General features: G+C 45.5%; 1 protein-coding gene across 1 annotated transcript in view; it reads left to right on the plus strand.

Moving 5' to 3' along the window:
* Window positions 1–26006, plus strand: part of LOC116430551 (uncharacterized) — a 385600-nt gene that overhangs the window by 307110 nt on the left and 52484 nt on the right. Inside the window, 2 exon segments of the mRNA XM_076372297.1 lie at window positions 14553–14607; window positions 25708–25728. Coding sequence (XP_076228412.1) covers window positions 14553–14607; window positions 25708–25728 — 76 coding nt within the window.

Consider the following 26006-nt stretch of genomic DNA (forward strand, 5'->3'; position numbering starts at 1 on the left):
GATCGTGAATCGTAAACGTTCACGAACAGGAAATGTTTACTTTCGATCGTCGTGGACTAATATTAAATAACTAAAAGTTCGGTTAAATTAGAACAAACGCCGCGTTCGGGCTGAAACAACATCTGCTCGCCCGTTCCAACGTCAGTTTCGATTCCGCGAAGCATCCCATCGCGTTCACCAAGCTCCCAATTTTCGAGCGAGTCCCGTTTAACATTCACCAGCGTTCCACGCGATGATTCACGGTGGAAATGAACGAGAAACACTCAGAAGTACTTTCGCAGCTGGCGAGCACGGACGCTGCGAGCGATTTCGAATATCCGGAGCCGTGATCCGTTCATAATTCACCGGACGATTCGGAATTTTTTTCGCGGCGAACCGGAGGAATCGGCCGTCCGGAGGAAATTTAACGAGCTTCAACGTCTAATTCGCTTGGCCGTGCTTGCTGATATACCCGCCGCGCGTGTAGCGGCCGGCCTGCGTAATTGGTACGTACGAGCGTGTTCCCGCGCGAACTCGAAAAATACTGTTAATTCGGGGAACTGAGACGAATGAACTATCCTTGCCGGACGGACGTGTCTCTGCCACCTATGCGTGTTCCCTGCGAGAACACTAACGAGGAGTTAAACTGTGTTTTCGCTGACTGGGAACAGACGTTGTGATTCAGAGAAATGATCACGGTCTCGAGCCTGCTCGCAGATTTTCTTTGTTAATCCATCTTGCCCCGTTTCACCTGTACTACTTTACTAGTATTACTTACACGGGTAGTAATATATTTAATAAACGAACGTTTAGCGATATTTCCACAAAGAAAAACTGTTTTCGTCGAATTAAAGGATAATTGCTTGCAGAACAAAATCGGATAATTTCCGATGACGTTAGGTGATTCGTGCAAGTTCCTCTTTTATCCATATGTTTCTCTAAGGATCTTCGATTTAGAAACAGCGTGAGCTACTTTTAAAATATGTGATTATGCTTGAAAAATCTACGCTGAAGAATAGCATGAGAGATCCTCGAATCTGTTGGAACGGCGGAATATGCACTCGAAGTTAATCGGAGGGAGCGGATCAAACGCTGGAGGTTTTCAAAAACTCGTTCCTCGCTCGGAGAAATTAACGATAAATTGAACTGAAAGTTCGCGAGCGAACGGCGTGACGAGTTTCTCCGGCCAAAAAAAGGGAAAAAGGAAACTAATTTCGAGCGGAGATTCGAGCACTTCAGAGTCTTAACAAGATCGCTGGACCCGGATGTTATCCTAAATGAGAAGTTAAAAGGGTTGAAGGGGGCCGAACGAGACTCCGCGCCGCGGGTGAAGAGGGCACAGAAAGAGAGAGAGAGAGAGAGAGAGAGACGGGGCGACGATGTGATCTCTTTTCGTGGGCTCCCGGCGCAGCTTTTTAATTACCGGAAGGATTAAGGGAGATTTCAAATTAGAGACGGCGTTTTTTACTCCACGGTGGACGGGGCGGGCTTTAATCCGTCGCCGCCCGTCGACACGTCACTTTGGAAAATCGCGGCCGGATTAGTCGAAAATTTATCGGCGGTACGCGTCGCGCTTCGTTCCCCGTGGAACAGGCTTGTCGAAAATTTTGAACGGATTACAAAAAATAAACGGGATCGTTTTGAACGAGTAAATAAACGGCCGATCGCATTTTTGACATGACGCGATGACATCGCGACGAAAAGTTGGATCGGTAGAGAAGATACGTGAACCGAATTTCCATTTTCATTGAGAAAACTGTGAATTGCAGAGGATACATGGAATATACAGAAGTTAGCATGAGATCAGTGCGATTAACTTGAATCGTTCAACGTACAATATTATTCGTCTAAAGATTGCATTTGATTTCCTAGGAAATGGTAATATGAAGCATCAACTATCTTATAAACTAGAGACAAGCATCCAGATAAGAATTCCATTTTCCAACTCTCAATTTTACGATTCCTTTAAAAATTACGCTCGCTGGAGTTCTCTTTTCAATTCAAAATTTTCGGCCATGCATTGACTGTTATCTACAAGTTCAGCGATTAACGTCAAATTTCCAAATTTATTATTACTATTTATATAATTTAGACCAGCATTTGTTTAGTACGTTGACTGCCGCGAAAAGCATCAGCGCTTTATCTGTCGTTTTTCTTTTCCATAGCAAAGATACAAAGCAAGAATTATTCTTAGATATGAAAATTCTTATATAACCCTATCTGGTTATTTGATCAATTATCTTCCAAGTCGTTATTTTCTTGTAATTTGAAAGCTCCGGTCATCGGTGACCGCCGTGACAGTCAGTGTTAACGCAAAGCATCGAATACTTACATACCATGCAAGTAACAAACGCGAATAACAATTTCCATAAGAAACCAGGCCAACAACAAACGCGATGATAATTAAGAATTTATTGTCACTGTTTCTCGTCGATCTGCATATACTCGGTAGTATCGACGCGACTCCAGAGTACCGAGTCTCCATCATTTGTCACGCCGTCGGGTCGCGCACGCTCCGGAGGACGCTTTTAGACGTTCCCCGTAGGCCGCGCTCATCGCTTATTCATTCGACTCGTTTAGGCGACGATCCGGTTTCCCTCGTCGCCGCCTCGTGCCTCTCGACATTGGCCCCATCTCCGAGAAAAATCGAATCTATTCCGGGCAACGTCGCCCGCGACTCCGCGTCGAGCTTACGACTGAATATTTAAAAAAAAATCCATCTCAACCGGAGAAACACTCGTTCCCCCCAACCCCTAAGGAAGGAGACATTCTGTCTCATCGAATATTTGCAATCCCGCAACGTCCATGAATATCGTCGGATAAAACAACCGAAACACTTCGCGACGAATCGTTGCGCAGCGTTCGGCGAGTTCGTTTTCAAGAGTAACAGAGAATAATGTAACCGTGGGATAATGATCGAGACAATGTTTCGTACCGCACACTTCGATTTATTTTGGAGAATAATTCAGAACAATATAATCGTGAAATGATCAAGATAATTTCTTACGTAATGCATCCAGTGTTCTAATCGATGTCAAAAGATCAGAATATAATCGTGATGTAATGTTGAGAAGATTTTGTATGGTATAGTGGTCTAGCATGTTTTCAAAGATAATTAAGAGTAACGCGATCGTGAAATAACGATCAACAGATTTTTCTGCGTGGCATAGAACTACGGTTTATCTTCGGGAATAATCAAGCGTGGAACAATCCGAGAATAACGATCAAGGGAATCGCATCGTTTCAACGAAGGATCCTAAAGAAGCGAGCCATCTCGCAATATCCGCGTCCCGAACAAAAGATCTCGATCAAGCCTCGTCAGAAATAATCCTCGCCGCAACTACGAACAAAGGAATCCCCGGAATCTCTTCGGCGGGCAGCAACACCGCCAATTTCCCTGGTCACGGCTCGGCAACCCTTTCAAGCGTCCTGTGGAAAATTGAGGCGCTAACGAGGCCGACAGCGCCTTTCGATAATCGAAGAGTATCGGGTCGCACGCGCGCGCGCGCGCGCTAACTACTGCCGTTCGCTTAAACCGGTTTAAACTTTCCCGTGGACCTTTTAACAGGGGTGCAGGGGGTTGAAACGCGGCTGCGGCCTCCGGAGACTCCGCTCGCCCCAGCGATACCCCATTATCTTAACGAACGTCCTTTGTGGACGCCGCCAAGCATCGCATTCGCTGGTTACAACACTTTGGACCTTTGCCTCGTGGTTACATCATCGTGAACCGAGGAATCGGAGGGGTTGGCCATCGATCCGCCCTTATCCGCCCGGGGATAAGTGTAATTTCTTCGACCCGGTACTCGTGAAAGGGAACACCGTCTCTGGGGACGGTTGAACCGACGGACTTTCCCCTGCCGATCGGAAGTCGGAGGATAATTAACCGAGGAGAACGAGGTTCTTCCAGTCGCTAAATATGGAGAACATGTTTGCCGTCTCTCCGGAGATACTTTTATTTAGAAAGAGACGAACGAGAAACTACTCTCGTTCCGTTTAACAAGCTGACGAAGCTAACTTTGTAGTTCTCTTAAAGATTAATCAAAGCTTTCTTCTGGAAAATGGAAAATGTCACGCGAACGCATTAAAAAGGAAAAGCATGGACTGCACGTAACCGTTGCTCCACGTTTACGAGTCGCGAGCGAGCACTTCGCAGAAATTGTTTACGTACTCGAGCAAATGAACGGCAGAATTCGCGATGAAAAAGGTGAATCCGCTGAACGCCGGTTCCGCGGAACCAAACGCATCGAATTTCCTCGAGGAAAAAGGAAACAGGAGGAGAGAAGAGCCAAGGGAAACTTCGCGCCGATTAAACAATCGTATTCTTGAACAGTCGACTAAAGAGTCGTTCGCCTCGATTAATTACCCCGGCGAACACGAGGAGCCGTTTCCAGGTAGGAAACGTTCGACGCGTTCGAAATGGAAAGAAGCAATTTCCTCGGCGTATTTAACCGAATAATTAGCGTACCCAGATACAATCGACTCCGTGTAGTAACCAACGAGGCTCCTAACTCGCGCCCGAGCGTTCGTTCCGCCGCGGCCGGATCGATTTCCCGCGGCGAAACGCGCAAAGGCCAACCAGGCGACGAAGGTCGATCCTGATTAACGAGCAACGACAAAAAGCGGCTCCGAAAGCCGTACCGGAAGCGCCGACATTCCGGGAAGACGGAAGTCCTCGGCAACTCCTCTCGACCTAGTGCGCGGGCCTCGTGCAGAACGCCTACTCGCGTAACGACAGGTGGCGGCGACTCCGTTTTTCGGGCTTAGCAAGTCAAATGTATGCAGATACGGCCGCCGAGAGAGACGGAGGGAGGCTCGTCTAGGATAGGCACCGAGAACTTGCGAGCTGAACCGTCGACGGAGTTCCTGACTATCAGCGAAGACGGTGTCTCTTGGGTATTCGACTGAATGCCAAGCACTCTGACTGTTAAAGGCCATAGAACTGCCTCGTATGGTGTTTGATCGAGGCTTGGAGCTGTCAGTCGGATAGTTCAGTGGCTTTCTGTTTTGCGAAAGAGGAGGTTGCCTGTTGGAGTAAATTGGGAAGTGCAAGATTGTTAGAAGTACCATCCTAGGAGTTGAAGCATTGCTCTAGAATGTCACTGGAGAAGGGATCCTTTTATGGATTGTAAAGATACTGTTCTATGAGATCATTGGGAAAGAAGATTGCAGATGATCGACGGCCCGAAGAATTACAGTTGTTAAATTATGAAGATACTGGACGCATTTCATCGTCAAGATTCAGCGGAACCTGCGATCTCGAGGTCTGATTAAGTTGCAGTCATTTGCAAAAGTCAACGAAGTATGATAGAAATAGAGAGAAGATATTTTCTCGGGAACCAGTGGCATTCTGTTAGACATTAAAGGAGAATCTCCATCAGGAATACAACTTGGACTAGTAAATTGTTTTGCCAAATAAGACAAGGCATTAGGCTTGTTACCTTTGTGGTGATGGGGCTTTCAAGGTCCGTTCTTCGTCTCTAGGGTCTCTGGACGGATTTCTCGAGCGTATTCAGCGAGCAACCCTAGTTCGATTGAGTATCGATCGGTCCTTACTCTCAATATCCAGTTTCAAACTTGGTAATTTCATTAGCTAGCACAATGTCCGCTCTAACCATAGAACCGCCGCATAGAGGATGCTCCATTCACGATCTAACTGGACATGTTAGATTATTAACAGGCGCTGGCAGTCTCGCCATGGAAGAAACGCACGTTCGTCGTCGATGTATCTGCTAGTAGACCCGCGAACGCTATGAATTATAACGTGACTGATAAGATTGCTAACGAGGAAAGTTGTTGCTTGCCGATTACATCGGCGACGCTGTTGCGCGGCTCCCTTATTCATCGGGACGCTTATCCGCGACAACCTGGCGCCTCCTTATCGCTCGCGACCGTCCTTTTTTCTATTCTCTTCTGGCGTTTTTATCGTTCCTTATTTACTTCGCTAGCAGTTCAAAAATTTCACCAAAAATTCATATAAATTTGAAAATCAGTTCCCTGAGCAAATCGTTTTTCTTAGATCCATCAGACGCGAGAAGGTTGAAAGAGCCATCTATATGAAAAATCTCGACTTTTCTGTTTCGTTGAGAAAATTAGAAGAACATATGGAATTCAAGTATACGACTTTCACGAGCATCGATTAGATAGTCAACATTAACACGTTGAATGTCACGGAGGTCACCCGATGATCAACAAAATCGAATTACTGTAGTTCGCTCAATTAAATCATGATTATTCGAAAACATTTCTATATTATAAGTAATACTGCCTAATGCAGCGACAGTCAGCTAAATGAACGTAAAATAATAACAAAATTCAATCGAAAGATTTATAATTATATTTTTTACATTTTCTGTTTTGTTCTCTATGAAATCCTACGGCATTCAACGTGTTTAAGTGTAAAAATTCGAAGCTCGGAATTCGCCCAGACAAGATTCGCTGTTAGTTACTCCGCCCTTCGAAGTTTCCTTCGCGAAGATTGAAACTACGTCAGGGACGAATTGAAAATCTTTTTCGATCGATCGCGTTCGGTATACCGTGTACACGATTCACGTGAAACATGCGGGGCGGTATTAATAGCGGGATAGTTAAGATCGATCGAAGCTCCGAGGTAACGAGCCACGATTTACCGGCGAGGGGAGCCGGTTAGATTTACTCGCTTCCTGCGTTTCAGTTCAGATCGGGCTGATACTGTGGATCGGCCGGAAATCGTGGATCGTTCGCGTCGGGCCGCGTCACGAACGGGTGTCCGCGCGGAAACGCGAGACCCCTCGGCCCCCGTTTTCGTTTTGCCGCAACGAAATCACTTTGGAAAACACGATAGGGCAATCAGTCGCGGACGGTCGGAGAAAAGGCTCATTTCAGGCTCGGATGTAGATTAAACCCTCGGATCACTGATAAAATTCTTTGATATCCCTTGACGTTCCCCCGTGAACCTCTGACACCGTGGATTCGTTTGAAGTAGGGCTTTCGCCGGTGAAAGAATTTTACGCTCAGATATCGGTGAAACCATTGAATCATAGTTAAAATGGATCCCAGTTGCTCTGTGACGTCTGACTTCGTTAACCTTTGATACAGCGAAAACTGTTGTAACTGTTGAAAGTAGGGCTTTCGCCGGCGAAAGTGTTTTTCTGAAAGAGCCAGAAGTAGAGTCGAAAACCACTGGTCACAAGCAAGTGAACTCGTATGTTGCGAATCTTCATTATATTACTGTAATCAGTTCAGACTCGTTAAGGTAGGGCTTTCATCGGCTCTCTTCGAGACTCCGATGAAACGAGATCCATTGTAAAACTAACAGCAGCAGCATTTATCGAATGGATAATTCAATTATTCTGTTTGGAACATCAACTGTGCTCGACCATGAGAAAAATCAATGATATCCAAGCAACATCGAATATCGTCGATGGCATTTCTCTAAAATTTCAATTCAAACAATATTATCGTACGAACATACAGGATCAATGCTGAAAATGCCGATCTCGTCGACGAACCGCCGACATCCAATCAACATCGAACGTCACCGAAAATAATTGTCACGGCTGATAACGCAATTACAACAGTGTTCTATTGATTCACATCGAAAACGACGGTCGTATGGAGCAACCGCTATCTGCGGATCGCACGGATTGCGACAATAATTATGCGATTCTCCTCTGATCCAAGAGGACGTCGTTTCGTCCATCGGCACACCGACGCGCTGACGGATTTACGAGCCAGCACCGCGCTGTGTACGCGCAAACACAACTGAACCGTTGCGACGATAGCGATAATATTGTACCAGTGGGCTTGGAGCTTGATCTGATACGAAAATACGCGATCGCCGCACTCCGACGATGTACAGAGTTGTTCGGGCGTTGAGTCGCGACGCGTTCTGTCCAGGACCTCCCGTCACTGTAGGAACGAACGAGATTCCCGATGAAACGTGCTCAAATCGTTTCACGCGTAACGCACGGCAAATGTGAAGGAATTAAAAAGGCTGAGCTGTGGATTTTTGGATTTTTGGGGAGGTTCCATATTGGAAAAAAAGTGTTTCTTCCTGGTAACGGAATAAAATGGGAGAGGGAACAAATATTTCAACGTACGAGGAATACAGGGGATGATAGAATATTCGATAAAAAATCATTTTGAGCGTCGATTTTGAAGGACTGAATTGAACGTTCGAACGTGTATTCATTTAAAGGATGTCTATGAAACAAGATTAACACGGAACTTCGTTAGAATTTCTAAAACATCAGGCATCGAAACGGAATTCTTTCTATTCAATACCGCATGCGTTAGCTTCTCGAAAAATTCTCTGCCGAAGAATTGCCGCGCGCGTCAGCAACGCGTTAAATCGTCACCACCGCCCGGGCCTGAACAGTGGAATGAAATTTCCTGTCACCGGTTTATTTCAGGCTGAAAGGGTCGAAAGTTCTTTTTATACTCGAGCAAATTCGTTCACCGGTAACCCCTTTCCTCGGCGCGCGAATCAAGGAGGGGGGGTAAGTTCGCACACACGACCGAGTCAAAATGAAAATGAAAAAGGGAAAGCTAAATTGAATTCAGCGGCGAACAATCGCGTGTCTGGAGACTAATTTGCAACACAATCGAGACGAGGATTTACACGCGGCAGCGCGCGCGGTACGGGCTTTCATTGCGATCGCGAATGTTTACCGTGATACAAGGACGGCAAACAAAGATTCCGAGGTTCATCCGAGCGCGTATTGTTTGTTTGCCATGCGACGAGAACAAGCCACCCCGAGAATCAATTCCGAGTCGGACACGGATGCACGCGCGTCGTCCGTCCGTCCGTTCGACCGTTGCCTGGCCGACGCGACGTTTGTTCGCCCGTTTGCGACGCGTCGAACCGATTCCGCCGCGTATCTAACACGTGCCGAATTTTCCTCGCCGACAATAAGACCGGGTCGCATGCAACCCGTATACGTACGTCCCGTTTTGTTTGCCATTCACGCGGTTACGTGATGAAACTCGAACGCCGGGTATCGTGAATGCATTATAGTCCGATGGGGATGAATAAGTTATCGGGATAACGAGGAACTTGCGGGAATTAACTAGTAGGAATTATGAGAATTGGTTCGCGGTGATTTGAAGAATTCATTTGCGTGAATCGCGGAAATTGATTTCGGCCAGATGGGAGAATTAATTGGGAAAAGTTGCGAAGAAATTGATCTGTAGAATTGTAGAAGTGCATTTATGAAGGTTACGGTAATTAACTTGTGGAGATTGTTAAAATCAACTCGTGAGAATTACGAAAATCGAATTGTAGGAATTTCAGAGATGATCTCCGAAGGATTCGAAGAATCGAGTTACGGAGATTCCGAGATTCATGCGTGGGAATTGGAATATTTCATTAAATCCCCCTTTTTTCAATGGCTTCCTCTCGTTGCTCCCGAATAATTTAATTCGCTGCAGAAATACGGAAATAACTGTTTCTGCCGGACGAAATTTCAATCTGTAATCGACGGGGATTAAACCGGTCCTTTTTTAGCGGCACCTTTTTGTTGGCATCGGCGCGTAAACTAATTCCATCGAGTGTACAAGAAAATGGATTTCCTTTTTCAAAACTGAAATTTCGTTGGGTGATCGGCGGATATTAAATTTACCTTTTTCCACGGCTTCTTTTTGTTGCTCTTGTTTTCGCTTTAGACAAAACGGGCGTAGGCGCGAGCGATTAATATCGGTTGTTCCATTATAAAAGAGAATTCAATCATTCGCCGCGGAATTCGGAATTTCTCACGTAACGAACCAATCCCCCTCCTCCTCCGTTGCGCCGAATCGATTTTTCATTAGAGCACGAGCGAAATTTTATCCCGTTTTACACGCGTTCGGCGCCCGGAGTCTTTTCACCGTTATTATCCGTACGTCATTATTCAAATTCGAAGCGCCGCGGCTCGTATCAGATTCCGTTCATTCGAAATGTTCGCCAACCCGTAAATTTCCGTTGATCGATACTCGCAGAAACCTACGGTTCCCCCTTTCACGAATTTTGCATCGTTAATTCCCCCTTTTTTTGGGACCCTATTGTTTTATTCATGCTACTTGTTCTCGCATTACTGCGTATACTAATTGACGAGTATTCACCTCTAAATCGAACAATACACCGAACAGAAAGAAAATGAATATCAATAACGAATTAATTTACTTGTATTTCACAATAACTCGTATTCCCCATAGTATCTTCAGTAATAACAAAATTCATCGATTCATCGGTCGAGAAATGGATAATTCTCGCGTCTATCCGTTCGCTGCACAGAGAACATATATATATAGAAACAGAAGCTTGCATATAAAAAAATATGTAACTCAACTTCGTTTATTAAAAAAGCTCAAATGAAACAGCTATGTTAAAAATTCCCCTTAATTTCGTTTATTCGAAAGAATTCGAGTGGAACAGTTGCGTGTCCTACATTTTCTGTTTCATTCATTCGAAAAAGTTCCAACAAACTGTACATAGAAACGCGACATTTCATCGAGTTTCATTTATCCAAAAACTTCGAGTGCGACGCGAAGAACGTTCATCGACCGCGGAATCCGCCGCGAAGAAGACACGCCCGTTATTTGTCTTCCGTTCGCCGCGCGGAACGCGAGGTATCGATCAACCACGACCGCCGCGAAGTTCGAGGATTTCGGGCCCGAAAACTCGGGGATTTACGAATGCGTTCGTTCGACTGTCCGAATTCCTCCGCTCCCGGCTGAATCTTGACAAACGAGTCGCCGAGAAGTTGGAGACCCTTTCGGCGACCCGGATTCACGGATGACATTCGCGCGTTCCTCGCGAACGCGAGTCGATACGGGACGAGACGCGGAGCGTTCGAATATCCCGGAGGGAATTTAGATCTCAGACACGGAGGCTCTTAATTCCGCCGCGACTTGATCTTCATTAACGCGATTTACTTGAAAGAACGGGACCTTAAGGGCAGCTTCAATCTTCGTTCTGGCTCTGACAGTTTCGTTCTCCGTTACTTTAATTGAATACCTTAGCTCTATTCACTCTGAAACGTACAATATATACCGGAGATACTATTTCTGAAGTAATCGTAATTCCTTCAAACCAAATTTAAACGGAGGAAATGTATAATTTGTTAATTGGCCAGTGAAATATTCGGAAATTGCAGGATCGTGCTTTCGTCCTTTCAAATATTGGGAGGAATGTAATCCTGGACAACAAAAGATATTTAATCTCAACGTTATTCAGGAAAAGCTCCGCGCTGTCGCTGTGTATTTTCAATTGATTTCATTCATTTATCTCCATTGTTATTCAACTGTACCCAGTCCATTATTGAATTGGAAATTCTCAAAGAAGCGATGTTCCATTTGATAAATCTCGTTCGTTCCGACTTTTTCGTGTAAATTCACCTCGCTGCATATTGCGCCGTATCGGAAGCGGCTCCCATAAAACGCTGGCGCACGTGCGGGTCTTGGCGAGCATTCGCGAACGCTTCGGCGATCGTTGCGCGGGCATTGTTCGCAGTTTCCCCGCGATTCACCGCCGGAAAATTAGACGGGATCCGTAGTAACGGGCGCGACAACGTTTGTTCGATACGCTCGTAACGATGACGCGGACCGGCGGAATGGAATCCTCTCGGCTGCGAGCGGGATCGTAAAATGCAAATCGACCGGGAATCGGTCCGGTAAACCGGCCGAAGGAGCAGCATTGACAAATTTATGGAACAGAACACCTTGCAGAACACCTTGCGATTCCACAAATTCGCAACTCTGTCGCTACTCTCGTTAACAGCGATTTCCTCGTCCGAAGGGAAGGGTAACGTGTCACGCGAAGCAATCCCGCGATAAAAGTTGAAAACTTGTTGCCTTTGACACCGACGACGATAAGCAACCTGGCTTTTATTTACTGGGATCTTTCGGCCGATCTGTAAACGATCGCGAACACGTTATTACGATTTTGCAACTCCTGCCCGCGTTTACGAAGATCGACATCGAGATTTCGCTCGCTGATCTTTGCAGCAGGAAGTTTGCAGAATTCTGTTTCCTTCTTTATTAATGTTCCCTTGAATTCACGGCTGACCCGTGGCAATCGTTCACGCTCGTTAGCAGCCCTTCGAGAACGAGATTCTGCTCCGTCATAGATATACAATGAAACGTAGAATATTGTTCGCTGGAATACGCAACGATTGCACGAAAGAATGTCTCCGACTCGTGCCAGCCTCGTCGACGTCGAATTCAACGGAATAACGGGAATTCCGTTCGCAGAACAAGCCGACGATCAATCGCGGAGACTTAACGAGCGGCGCGAAAGGGAAAGTGCTCGGCCGACAAATAAATTAAGAGAACAACCCGCGGTAAAGAGCGGAAACCGTGAATTACGCGTCGCAAAGAGGGAGCAGGAAACGCAGGTGGCAGAGAAGCGGCACAAAGATCCGCGAGCTCGCGCGGTGTTCGTCGATGGTGCTTTGCCCGGAGATCTCCCCGCCCTCGGCGGCGGGGCGGGCGCACGGGAAAGCGAGGAAAAGCTGAAAAGCGGCGCGCACGTCGAGAGGAGACCGACCGGCAAAGGTAGAAAGTCGGCTCGTCGAGATTCTTCCCCTTTCTGTTCTTTTCTTCTCTTTTCCCCCCTTCTTCTCCACCCTTTTTTTACGCTCGTTCGGCCAGCGACGAAAGTACTTGCGCGGAATTGAGATAATCGGAAATCGACGACAACAGACTCTTGATTCTCTTTTTTTCCCCCCGTCGACCCCCCGCCGCCCCCCCTTTTTTCCCTCCGTCCTGCCGTCCGACACGATCCTCCGGGAAAGCGGAACCGCGGTTTCCCTTCCCCTTCGAGGCCGGCCCGCGAGACGCGGCCCGCTCTCCCGGAAATCAGGCTGGAAAACCCGACGATCGATCGCCGTTAATGTCCCGACGCGATGGACCGTTTTCTCGGGCAATTTCTTCGCGACGATTGTACACCGACGCACCGTTCGAGTCAACTTCGTCGAGGGGAAAATGGGGTTAGATTCGATTTATCTTGCGTTCTCCGGTGATGAGAGTACGCAAACGCGTGTGTACGTTAATATGGATTTTGTTTCTTTCTTTAATCCTCTGCGGACGAGAATTTTTTAGCTTTTACGTTGAGAGTCCTTGAAAACACTGGAAATGCATCGAAGAAAATCAGAAGAGAAAACTGGGAAAGAGAACCACGTAGCGGTCTCTCGTTTGAATAATGAAGTGATTTACTTGCAGCTTTCGATGTCAGATATGGAAGCTCGAAGTCGCCATTAGGGCGGCATTCGACCGCAAAGGGTTAATGTCGCAAACTCGATAGTATTTTAATTCGCGGGTTGCAACAATTGCGAGAATGATTGAACAGTGCACGGTGGTCGATTGTCCGACGAAAGTTCCGCGCGTTCACCTATCGCGAGACGTTCGAATTTTTCACCGAATAACACGTTACCCGAGCATCAGACCGCTGCGACCGATCGTACGTCGGGGATATTAAAGCGATCGATCGAACGCTTCTATTCTTAGCCTCGAAGACGCACAGTTTTAATTGACCGACGTGAATCGATGCAAAATTATTCGATGTTTCTCGCGTACCGAGGGGTATTAGCGTCTAATTGATAGACGGTCGCGCGCGCTCGAGGCCAAGAACTCTGTCGAGCAAAGCTTCCGGGAAACGCTAGGAGCTTCTCGAAGACGTTGCTCGTGCCGGAGAAACTAGATTCTAAGCGTTCCTTGAATTTAGACGGGAATTCAGAGTGGAAGGGGGTCCGATCGATCCAGGAACCTGGCTGAAACGAATCAGTTGCAATCAGTTTTACTTGGAAAGCTCAAAAACCGATGGACAAAGCGTCAGTTGTCAGGTTCACGGATAGAGGATCGCTCAGCAGAAAGACACAGAGTGAAACATCTGAATTCAAGTGAAAACTCGCGGCTGCGCGTCGCTCGGAATTGACATTTCAAACTTACGTTCCATTGTGATTTCGTTTTCGCGTGCTCCGACCTATCGCCGATTGCAACGGACGCGAGGCGAAGAATGTTCTCTGAAAATGAAGGATTCCAAGGATCAAACGAGCGGCGCGCAACTGCATCTGAAATCAATAACGAAATCACTGGACGCCGATCGACGGACGCGTGATTCCGATCCCGTAGTCCGTTATTTCGACGGAAATTCGAGGGAAAATGAGAGAATCGAGGATATAAATCAGGAATCGTGAGTCCGTCGACGGCGATCCTGATCACGAGATCCGCGTATTCGCCGGCGATATGGAATTGGCATTAGTCGATTTTCTCGGCGGAGACCAGCAGCTGGTCCTTATGATCATTTTCCTTTCTCTCTAACGAAAAATCGTTCGCTATCATCGGGAACGTCCAGTTCCACGGACAAGTTTCCCCGCGGCGCGGTCCCGTTTCCCGTTGGGATCGCTTCGTGATTGCGTTTCGACGGGGACGAGACGCGTCGTTTCAAACTTTCGAGAACACGGTTCCGCGTCGTCGAAGGATCGTCGATGGAAATGCGATCGGTTCCCGATGAACAGCGAACGACACGTGGCATACGCGGATCTCGGCGCTGATCTGAAGTAAAGTTGGATGGTCTGGGAGACAATGGTTTTTAATGTTTGTGCTTTTGAATTCGACAGGTGAACAACGCGACGGCGAGGGTGCAGACGAAAAAACCACCGACGGTACCCAACGGTAGGTAGCAATTTCTTTTGCACTTTATTTGTCGGTTGCTATGAGATAAGCGATTAAGATGTTAACGATGAGCAATGGATGATAAACAGGATCGCATAATATGGGAATATCGAGACCCACGGAATTTTAAAATATTAATATTTATAATATCGGGACATTAATATTTACATTATTATATTTACATGTCAACGTTATAATATTGCGCAGGAAACTATCATTTAACTAGGCACTAACTGAACACCGCAGGCAAGCAATGAATATCTGAACCTCTCTTTGCAATTCTCATTAGATACTGCCATTAGAATCCACAGCCACTCGTCGAAAAACTATTCTTTCGATTTCTAAACGATCGTTTCTCCGTTTTCAAACTTCTACGAGGTTTCGGTACAAATGACCGTGTGCGCAGACCATCAGGCGCGTTTCGTCGGCGTAGAATCCATGGGAATATCGCCGGGGCCCCGAGTCTAATCCGATCGTCCGAGCAATTGGCTTTAATCTAAATCTAATCACGATTCCGTTGTGCGACCCCATTCGAATCGTGACTTAATCCGGATTAGCGGATCGGCCAGTTGCGACTCCCCTCGTTCTCGAGCAACGATCGCTACACTTCGACCGAAAACGACCGAGACATCGTCGTCGTCGTCGTCGTCGTCGTCGTCGTGACGGTTTCTCACGAGCTGAAAACACGCCGAGGGAGAAACAATTCTCATCGAAAACAAATCGGGATTCTGCTTGATTATACCCGGGACTCAGCCGGCGCCGTTCCGTTTAATTACGAAGTGACGCGAACTCGCCGAAAATTACAAACGCGACGCGTTTGCCTCGAAACTCGTCTTGTATTCAGTGGTTTCGTCTGGAGTTCTAACGAGATTCACGTGGCTTGCGTTCGATCACTGTAAATCCTCGTGCATATTCAAATGTCTGTAAACCACAATTGTAATGAGAAATGACTGTTCCTAGCAAATATCATAAAAAGTACATTCTGGATATTTTATACATTTCGAAAAAATACATTAAAATTTCTTATAGAACTTTTGAAAGACTCGAGTAAGTTCTATGAATTATTAAATTTAAATAGAGTATATTTGTAACGCTTTAAGATAATTGAAGGAATAGCTGATCTTTATTCCAAACGAAAATCGACGAAGGTGGAATCGCTGCAGAACGATAGCTCCATTTACAAACCGATCAAAATTCAAAACAGTGACGCGAAGTAATGACACAGTTTTACATATTGAATATACTATCGCAACGTTTATAACCATGCTTATTTCCAACGCGACATTCGTTTAAAAATTGCTTATTTGGAACCGTGCCCCATATTCGTCGCTATATTAAAAAGCACTCCGAGCCGAACGGCGTGGATTATTCGAACGATCCACCGAGGGATACCAGCGTTGACCCAGAAAAATACCGATCGGCGCGCGAATACTTTTCCCGGTTGTCCAAAAATGACAAGGTCCCGCGTCGACGCGATAGGGGACAAGGTAACGCTCGCGACAATTGAATATTTCATGGGTCCACGCGGAAATACAGCTATCAGGGATTTAGTCGCGGAGGTTCTACCCGATGTCGGCCAGAGACAGTAGATATTTCAAGCTCTCCGCTCGAACCATTTCCATGCGGTTCGACAGCGAGTCCTCATCGATCCGCCGCGACTTTTCAATTCGAGCACGAGTTCGCGAGGAGGGAGGGTAGCGAGTTATAAATAATCGCCACTCGAACAACAATGACGATCGGCCCAGCTTGCCAAGTGTTTCCCAAGCGTCGGACCGTTCGAATAACCTGGATCAGGTCGACGAAAGCGTTTCTAATTATAAGCGAATCCGTTAGCCCGTAATCGGACACTTAATTGACGGCGTCCGACGCCGGGACGAACGGGTTCCAGCCGTGCGTTCCGCGGTTTCTCGTCGCGGGAACGTCGACCGACGGCTCTGGGGTAACGGCCTGAAACTGTTCCCAGAACTTGCGTCTCGGTTGGTTCGCTTGGCGAGTCTGCGAATAGGTACGGAAAGATGTTGGCAGCGACAGGATAATTGGATAATGGAAGTGGAAGTATGTGATAAAGAAAAAGAGGCAGTGGTGAGAGGATAAAGAGAGGAATGGTATCTGGAGGGAAATAGGATTTGAGTAGATAGATAGAGCAGGAGAAGAGACAGACGAGTGAGAATGTGACTGAGGAATTGTAGAAGTGAAGGAGATATACCTTGTAGAATGCGAGACATTGGTGAAGTTACAAATGGATCAGTGGGAGGTGTCGTTGGACACCACTAGAATGAGCAAGGTTCGATTCTCAGTGGGACTAAAAACGGTTTTTTCCATTAAATTATTTAGTAGTGTTGAACTCTGCAATATTTGAGTAATTTAGAATATAAATTTAATGGCTGTTGTTTTAAATAGATTAAATTTATACAATTTCTAATTACTGATAGTTATAGTTAAAATTAATAATAAAAGTACACTTATATGGAAAGAAAAAGTCAGTCGATCATCCCTAAGGAGTTTTCTAGTGACAAAAAAGGTTCAATTATTCTGAATAAAATTAGTGATCGTAGAAAGATTTTCACTAGGAAATAATCAAAAGAGCTTTTTTCTCCAAGCTCGAAAATTACTATTAGCTTTATTAGCTTTTCCTATAGAAATCATCACAAAGTTAGTTGTCCTTAAAGGCAATGAAAAATTAATAGAATCAGGGAGATTATAGAAAGTGAAGTATGTGTTTAATAATTTACTGCTCACAGCATCAACGCCTAAAGAGCTTGAGAGAAATAGATTCTATGAGAAAAACTATTCTAGAAACGCGCGCAAGTAGGGGTTTAACAGCGAAAGTGGTGTGTGATGATAATCATCAGAAAGTTTGTGCTTTTAAAGATAGAAAGCGTAGAATCGCAAGCGGATATTGGATGATGTTGTGTTTGTTACCTCTCCAAGAATAAGGGAAAAAGTATAGAAACGGAAAATCGGGGAGGGTCATCGAAGCTTTTAAAAGTAAAAAGGTGTGTAGAATCACAAGAAAAAAGCACTCTTGAAAAGTGTTCCCTAGGGATTTCAGAGAAAGGCAGAATTAGCAGGAAAAAAAGCAGCCCTCCCCTAGAACTGCCAATTAGAATTGAAATAGAATTCTACAGAAAAGCTCCAGGACTCCCCCTGAGGAGCTCCTCTGAATGTGGAATTAGCGAAAAGCAGTAGTAGTCAACCTTGCAGAAGGTTAATAGGCGGGATTAAAATTAAAGACGAGGAAAACGAGAGACGAGAGGAAGGGATATGGCGAACTGAGATTGGATCCAAGGACAGAAATTGGCTACTTAACGTAATCAAATCCTATTCGGTATCCATCGGAATCATCCGAACGATTCCATGGTTCGACCGCATCCTAGCGAAGAGGCTGGGCGCGGCCAAACTAAATCGATTGCCACCAATTCCTTGCCGACCACATTAGTCGGTGAAATTCGCTCCTAACATTCGGATCGGGCGCAATTATCCGCGAGCCGTGGAGGCCGGTGCGTTCGGCCACACGCGGCGAGATTAAGGCCGATTCAGCCCGTTTGCCGCGCACCCGGTATGCGATGCAAGGCTAACACCTCTTAATCGTCGGTTCGACAGGCATTTCCCACAGGTCCGCTGCGTCAATGTCGCCGCGATCGCGGCCGCGATTCGAATTCCATCGGCTTAAACGCGTTACCTTAAAGGGTATCGAGCGATCCGAACAGGTGAGACACGATTAACCCTTCGCTATACGATATGTCGTTGAACTCCCGACTAAGATCTCAAACAGAAGTTGAAAATAAATGTCACTCGATCCTTTCGAGCACAAAGTACATATTATTTCTCTGTTGTCAGCTTTTATGCTTCACAGTTCATTGCGTTGATTTAACAGATATAGATGTTATTATGTCTATCAATCCATTGATAACAAAAGAATTTCAACGAGCGCAGTTGTAAAGGAAGTCATAGGGTAAAAGTTAATAATCACGATTCCCAATCCCGTCTCACCTGGTCGCCATAAAATTCCACCGTAGATATTTTATCACTTCGCAATGCTGCAGGAAACTGCCATAACCATCCCATAACGCTGAAATTTCACGACTCCTGCCCTCCATTCAGTCCATTTTGCCTGTATCGATCACCAGATAATTTCGACGGAACGAAATCTCTGCCCTCGTTCGCAATTTATTGCCCGCGATATTGGACGAGTCGAACCACTAGGAAATTCAACAAAATAGTATCTTCTTAAACGCATATCAGTGACCGATCCAATATTATCCTATCATAGAAACTTGTGTTAATTAACGAAACAACGGTAACAACTTCGGATGATCAAGCATTAAGTGAATTATCCCTTGTCTTCCGCGAGCCACCTTCAACGAATGGAAAATAACGAAGTACATATTCGCAAATTTTCTCGTAGCGCGCGCTGTAAAAGCGTTAGTCTGCTAATTAGACGCAGCAAATGGAACGATCCTCGAGCAAATTGAATTGTCGAAGGGGGACGTCGAAGGGGGGACTCTCGTAAAAGTGATTTTCGTACGTTCCACGACGAATCCCGGACGAAAACGCGCGATCGTTCCCCTCGTCCCTCATCCGGCCGTCTGCACTGCCTCTCCCTTTGTTCGCCGCGGAGCAGGGACAAAGCGATAAGGGACGACAGAGTGAATATTCAAGCAACTCCGGTGTATCGCGGCGCGCTACTGCGTCGCCGTGCCGCCCGCCTCTGAAAGAGCTTCTCCCGGGTCTTGAAAATTTCACCCGCCGACCATTTTTCACGCGTATCGACGCGGGTCTGTTGTCGATGCATCATCGACGGGGGACGAGCGTCAGCGGGTCTCTAGAATGCGTCGTCGCCTCCCGCCGGTTCTCGAGAATTTTCCGTCGGACCCGCTCGCGACGAAAGATTTTCCTGGACGGAGAGATCTTCCCGTCACTCGAGAGATTCGAGCGGTGCATAGATATACGTGCAGGCGTCTTTGAAATTGTCCTCGATGCGGTGAGGGATCATCGATGCGAGAATCTTTTCGATAGGAAATGCGATTCTTGGGAATTGAGGGATATCCCTCGTGAGCCACGGTGATATTTCTTAATATATGCTTTTTGGTATTAAAGTTGATCCGTTATTGAAATTAAACGAACGTTCCTCTCTGAGATATTCAACATCCTATTCAGAACGAATTAGTAGTTGTTGGATTCTGAAATTTCTAGATTTTTATTTCGTTCTTTATCATTATTTCATTTCCATTTGGCAATAACTTGTTATAGTTATATAATAAAGAAATAAATAATTAGATTCACAAAATCAAATTACACGGCACTCTACATACAACATTGATCCACCATAATTCCATTTCTGTAAGAACGAAACAGTAAACGTCGCCTGTTGGAACGAAGGCGATCCGTGAAATTACAGGAAAGCCGTTTCATCAATGGCACTCGATAACGTTTCATTTTCCCGAGGCTACGGGTCACGCTTTTCCACTGTTTAATGGCACAGTACCTCCGGGTTCCAGAGACGGAGCAGAAACCCCACCCTTTTAGCCGGCGTTTCGCGCGTTTCACGGCGCGTCTGTCCCCTCGGAAAGACAACATTTCAAAGCGGACTATTTCTGTCGGCCGACAGGCGAATGGGAAGACCCGGATGATTCGGCCGACACGGTTCTTCCTTAAATTGCACTCGATAATTCCCGCCGGTCGTTCTAAAAGCGTCGACTACCGACGATACCTCCAGGGAAAATAATAATAATACCCGGGGCGAGATGACGCTGCTCCCCGCCGTCATCCGGCCGAGAACAATCCGATCGTTCGTTCGCCCGGATAAATTGAGGAAGCGATTCCGAATGTTTTAATAGGGACTTCCCTATTCTAACGGGCAACGAGAAATAGCGCGTTCAATTGACAAATTCCAACGAAGTCGATCACGGGTTTAATGCGCTCCTTGAGTATTCTATTGGAGAAACGTTCGTTGAACCGTTACATTCTGTGAAGTTATTTCGGCGACTTCCCGTCACGATCAATTGTTTCTGGAATACTAGAATTCACATAAGATATAGTTACATGAACAATTACACGAAGAACTTCAATGTAAAACTGATTGAACATTTCAAAATAGTAAGTTGACAGCTCGTTTACTAAACATTTTTAAACAGTAATTAGACCGCTTATCGAACTCACGAAAATTCCCCTGATATAATAAATATTCATGAACCCAATAAATGTTGAACATTCAGTTTCAAACATCAACCTGAACGACCCTTCGGTTCGTTCTCATCTCCGCTGCCTTTCTTCCCAAAGTCTCATCAGCCGTCGAAACAATTTTGCAAATGGAGGCCAAAACATCCTCCAATGGCAGCGGGGGGAGCCCCGCTTTCGAAGGGCGTCCCAAGGGGTCGTCCCACGGATTTCGTGCGCCTCGGTCGCGTCGATTTCGCGAAATGGATTTTTCGAGTCGTGTTTTTTCGCGGTGACGCCTCGTCTTTGCCGTTCCATCCGACGCGGCTGGCGCGGGGAGTTTACTGCGGGGCCGCGCAGTGTACACGCGCTCCCGCGAAAACACACCCTCCGGCGGAGACCACCTTTCGCTTGTTATTCCCGCGGTGTTTGCGGGTTGCTGCCCCTTCGTAATCCCGCGGAGCACCGGGGAACAGACGTTTACCTTCGGAATATTCGATCTTCGATAATGGCACTGATACCCTAAGGGGAAACGGTGCACGAGCCAAACGAAGGTATATACGGCGGCTGTATATACATACCTACTTTGTAAGAGAACCATGCAGTCTGTAACGAAGACGTTTATTAGAATTGAGGAGGTAAACAGTCGCGCGATTCGAATGTATTTGCTGTTATCAGCCTGTGGAATTTGATCGGTAAAATTCGATCACTTTGAAACGTTATTTCGGCTGATAACCCTTCGCACTTGTAAGTGTTTCACTGGAAATAAACTTTTTTGAAATAAACTCAAAGAGAAATAGAGTAAATTGAGAGACAAAGCATTTTTATCCCAATATTTCACACACCGATGCATTGTACACAATATTAAATATCAAATTTTATAGTTTTACTGCATCGAATCAAATGGTGGAGAGTCATCTCTCGGGTGCAAAGGGTTAACCCTAAGCCGCGCAATGTCAGACTCGTGTCGAAGTATTTAAATAGGACTTGACATAAATGTCACTCCATTCTTTTGAGTACTAATTAAATATTATTCCTCTATTATCAGTTGTGACGATTTCCATTGGAATTCTATCCTTTTTCTAATAAACTATAAACAAAATAATTTTAGGTAGCTGAGAAAGACAGCATACAAAGGGAATAATAGCATCCAAAATAATTCCTGCGAAACGAACGTAGTAGAATGAAGTCGAAATGCACGAAGAAGAACGGCCGTGTAGATCGCAGAAGTTCTGTAACAGTTGCGCTTCAAAAATAAAACCAACGGCCGGTCGATCGCATGTGTGCCAGTGGAACGGTTTTCCCGGCGAGGACCGTGTAACCGTTGTTTATCAACGAGCAGAATTGAGATTTAAATTAGACAGAGATATGCGCCACGAGATTCTACGCGGCGGGCAGATAGCGTGTTCAGTCGGGTCGTCAGTTTCGAGCAGGGCGGAGCGAGGGGGAAGAGATCGAACGAAGGGGGGTGGTGTTTCTTTGAGGGGGTTAAGGTTGGACGAATAATTCGCCGCCTTCCGTTTCATTAAGGCCGCATCGTTCGCGGCGCACGGCCGGCCGTCACGCGATCCCACGATCAATCCCCGCGGCGACGTTCGCCCGTCAAACCCTGACCATCCTGAAATCGCGACCAGTTACGGCCGCGTAAATCACTGTCCGTTAATGTCGCGCCGCGCGCTGGATCGGCTCTCCCGATCTTCCGCCGATCCCGGAGAAGCCGGACAGCGGGACAACGGGATTGGCCGAGAGGCCCGATGTGTCTGGGGTTATCGAGGAACCGATGACGACGTTGATTAGTGCGAAACGCGATTTCGTACGCGACGGAACAGCTTGAGACGGATTGGGGAATACGTCTGATGGAACGCGAGAGATTGGCTCGACGTGTTTGCTATTAACGCGTTGACTGTCGCGGTCACCGATCACCGGAGCTTCCAAATTACTTGAAAATCATTATGATTTGTCGGGTAATGGATGAAAATGTTCAACGGCGTAAGTAAGCGGATAACGGAGTAACGTATTCATTGCGATTGCAAATGATAAGTAACTGTTTCTTTTTGTCTTTGCTACAAAGAAATAAGCGATATATAATACTGTGGAGGTTTTCTTGGCAGTCAGCGTGGTAATGGTGGAAGTATAGAGTAGTTAAGTTGACTGGTTTGTATTCTTTTTAATAGAAATTTTGAAGGTATAGATATTAAGATTGCGGCGAACTCGTATTTTGAAATGCACATGAGAACATTGATTTGCTAATGGAACGTAATTTTCTGGAATAGAAATGGAATTTAATTATACTGTTAATTAAATGTTACGCCGTGAATCAGGAATATAACGAAGTACTCGCATGGAGACTAATTTCATTTCACAAACGAATGTTCTTTGCATTCGGTTTTACAAAGATTTCTGCACGCGGCTCTGAAGAATATAAAAGAAGCACAAAGCACTTACTGAACGCGAATACGAATGAGCTCCTTGAAAATTTCCGACGTACAGCGAAATGGATTGCAGTATTTAATTAAATAAAGTATTCGTTAATGAAAACGTCCATTTTTACCAGCGGTAATTCCATTCTCTTTGTCAAGCGTCTCGCGTTTCCCGTACCCGCCATCTTGTCGGCGCGAGCGCACGGAGCCAATTTAATGAATACAATACCGAGAAGGGAAAAATTGAATTGTCCTTCGGTGATTGTTACGGATCGAATGATTTTCCCCGGCCAGACTGGCATTTCCATTCGGAATTCCATTATCGACGTGCGACAGGAATTATAAACTCCCATCGAAATTACCGGCGGCGCGAGGGAAAGTATCGTTTAATTTATCCGAAGCGAGGCCCGAATAAATCCGATCGTATCCGTGAAAAAGCCGTCCCAGGGCGCGTTGCGAATTCATATTTATCCAGACACGATCCTTCCGCGGAAGCCAATCCATCGTACATGTCGACAAACTGCTGTCGGTCGGTTACGCGCGAATTAATTCGATTGAAGTTCGTTCCGATGGCCGCCGCGCGTGCACGGCTCTTTCGACCGCTTAAAATTAATTTAGAGATTCATTTCTCGCGGCGCGGCCGTGTATTTGTGTCAATAGCCGAGCTCTTGTAGTTGATCAGCTTTGAATTGGGGCGTTTCGACCGATTTTTTCGTTCCTTTCGTTTCGGAGGCTATAAAATTATTGAACAAAATTACTCTGTCACTGATTGAAAGATATCCTTTGGTCAAGAGTTATTATTCAACTGAAACTTCCCATACGATTTTTCACTTTTTCCAATTGTTCTTCATAATATTCTGTTTAACACTCTGATTGATTGTTAATCGTCTCGATTGCTTAGCTTAGAATTAGAATTTGGATAGCTTAGTAGCTATATAATAGCGTAACGTAAGAATTGTGATGGCAAGTAATAAACGATTGCGTCTATCTGTTATCCGGAAACGCAACCTGTTAATTTCAACGTAAAATTGATTTATTACAAAACCCAGTCACCCAGTGTTATTTGTTGCTCGATGGTCCGTTGAAAACGTGAACGAAATTTCTGTTTTATCATGCTACGAAGATTTATTTCTTGTGTTATATTTCAATATCCGTATATCGGTTACAATTTACATGCGTTAAGCGCGACAGGAGCGACGAGAGCTTCGAGAGGGGAAAGATGAATGTCTCGGGCAGATTCGCGATCTATTTCGGTGCCGATATCGTGGCGAGCATAATTTATCGCGTGGGACGGAAACCGTCGCTCGGTGAAGGATTCCCGTGGAGGATCTGCTTTCGTGAGAAAACACACTTGGGCCGGCATCCTTTGAGCCATGGAGAAATAAAAGGCAATCGATCAGCGTCTCTCCGGGACGCTCGCCTTGTTCCCCGTCCTCCATTTTATAAAACACCGTAGACAAAATGAAAATTGTGATAGATTCCGTAGTGCGCTCGACGAAAGATTTATTTTGGTGATTTCATATTGCGGTGACGTGTTGAATCTTGGGTGTCGGAGGATTTTTATTTCACATCAACGATATTGACTTTTTATCGTTCGTTCTTATTGATATGTTTATAATAATAATTATATTATGTAGAATACAGGGAATAATGGTGCAATATGTAGACGATAAAAGAAGGTATTGAAGGATAGAAATAGAAGGAAAAGGGAAATAAGAAATGATGTCTTTGGCTTCTTTAAAATTTATTTCGACTGGATTGGGTGCATCTTCTATTGCAGTTAGCAAGCTGGAAGATAGAATATTCATTTATAAAAACTGGGTCGCGTCGTTGAATAGACGTTCATGTAATTCTAATTGGACAATGAATATTTAATCTATAATCGCGTCGTTCGCGAAACTTCGAAGTTCTTTTATTAAGTTCAAGTGTGGTCGTTCAGATGTAATGATAGCGACAACAGAAACGTAGTATTAAGTTAAATTGAAAATAAACATTGAGGAGCTACAATGTACGTTGATCTTGCGGTGAATAATTGTAACGTAATTAACTCTACAACCACCGAGCAGTCAAGTTGACATTTCTGAATTACTCTATAGAAACTCTAAGATCGTACCTATTCAGTTATCAGATGACAATTTAGTTATTTCTATCTCAATTTTCTTAATAGTTCCTCAGACAAGCATCTGCTGTCTTTAATGATTGCAAAAGAAGAATTCCGAAATGGATCATTTTAGCTCTTTCAATAGTTTAAGTCATGAATTCCCAAAACAGCATATGTCCACTTTTAAATTTCACCTGTATAAATTATTGATTTAACTGTTCTCACTTCACTCAGACCTATTTAATAATATTTACAGCGAGAATCGATGAAATACGTAACGAATGAACTAACGAAGACGAAAAGAAAGATCGATTTTCTCGAAATGATTCGCTGTTTCGGAATTCGTCGCTTCAATCTTAGCGTTAAGGGTCAACGAGAGGTCGCCCGCTAACCTGAACCGTCCGAATTTTTCTGTTCCAGTATGCGTACAGTGGCCAGAGGGTAGGTGCTTCCACGACGTGCCGGAGTCGGCACTGCTGAATCTCTACTTCGAGATCCGCGAGAATTGCTACGAGTTCTCCTGAAGGCGATGATCGGGGCCAATGGCGACGACAGTGAGACGGCGAGAGACGATATTATCACGCGGGTCGGGTCGCCGTCGGCCGGGCCCGGCCGCGAGTGTCGCGACACGATCAGAGACACTTCGCTGATAGCCAGCGAACAGACGAATCAGAGACAGTCTCCGGTCACGTTGAAACTCGAAAGCGAAAACGAGAAAC

Source organism: Nomia melanderi, chromosome 11, assembly GCF_051020985.1.
Source record: "Nomia melanderi isolate GNS246 chromosome 11, iyNomMela1, whole genome shotgun sequence".
Taxonomy (NCBI): domain Eukaryota; kingdom Metazoa; phylum Arthropoda; class Insecta; order Hymenoptera; family Halictidae; genus Nomia; species Nomia melanderi.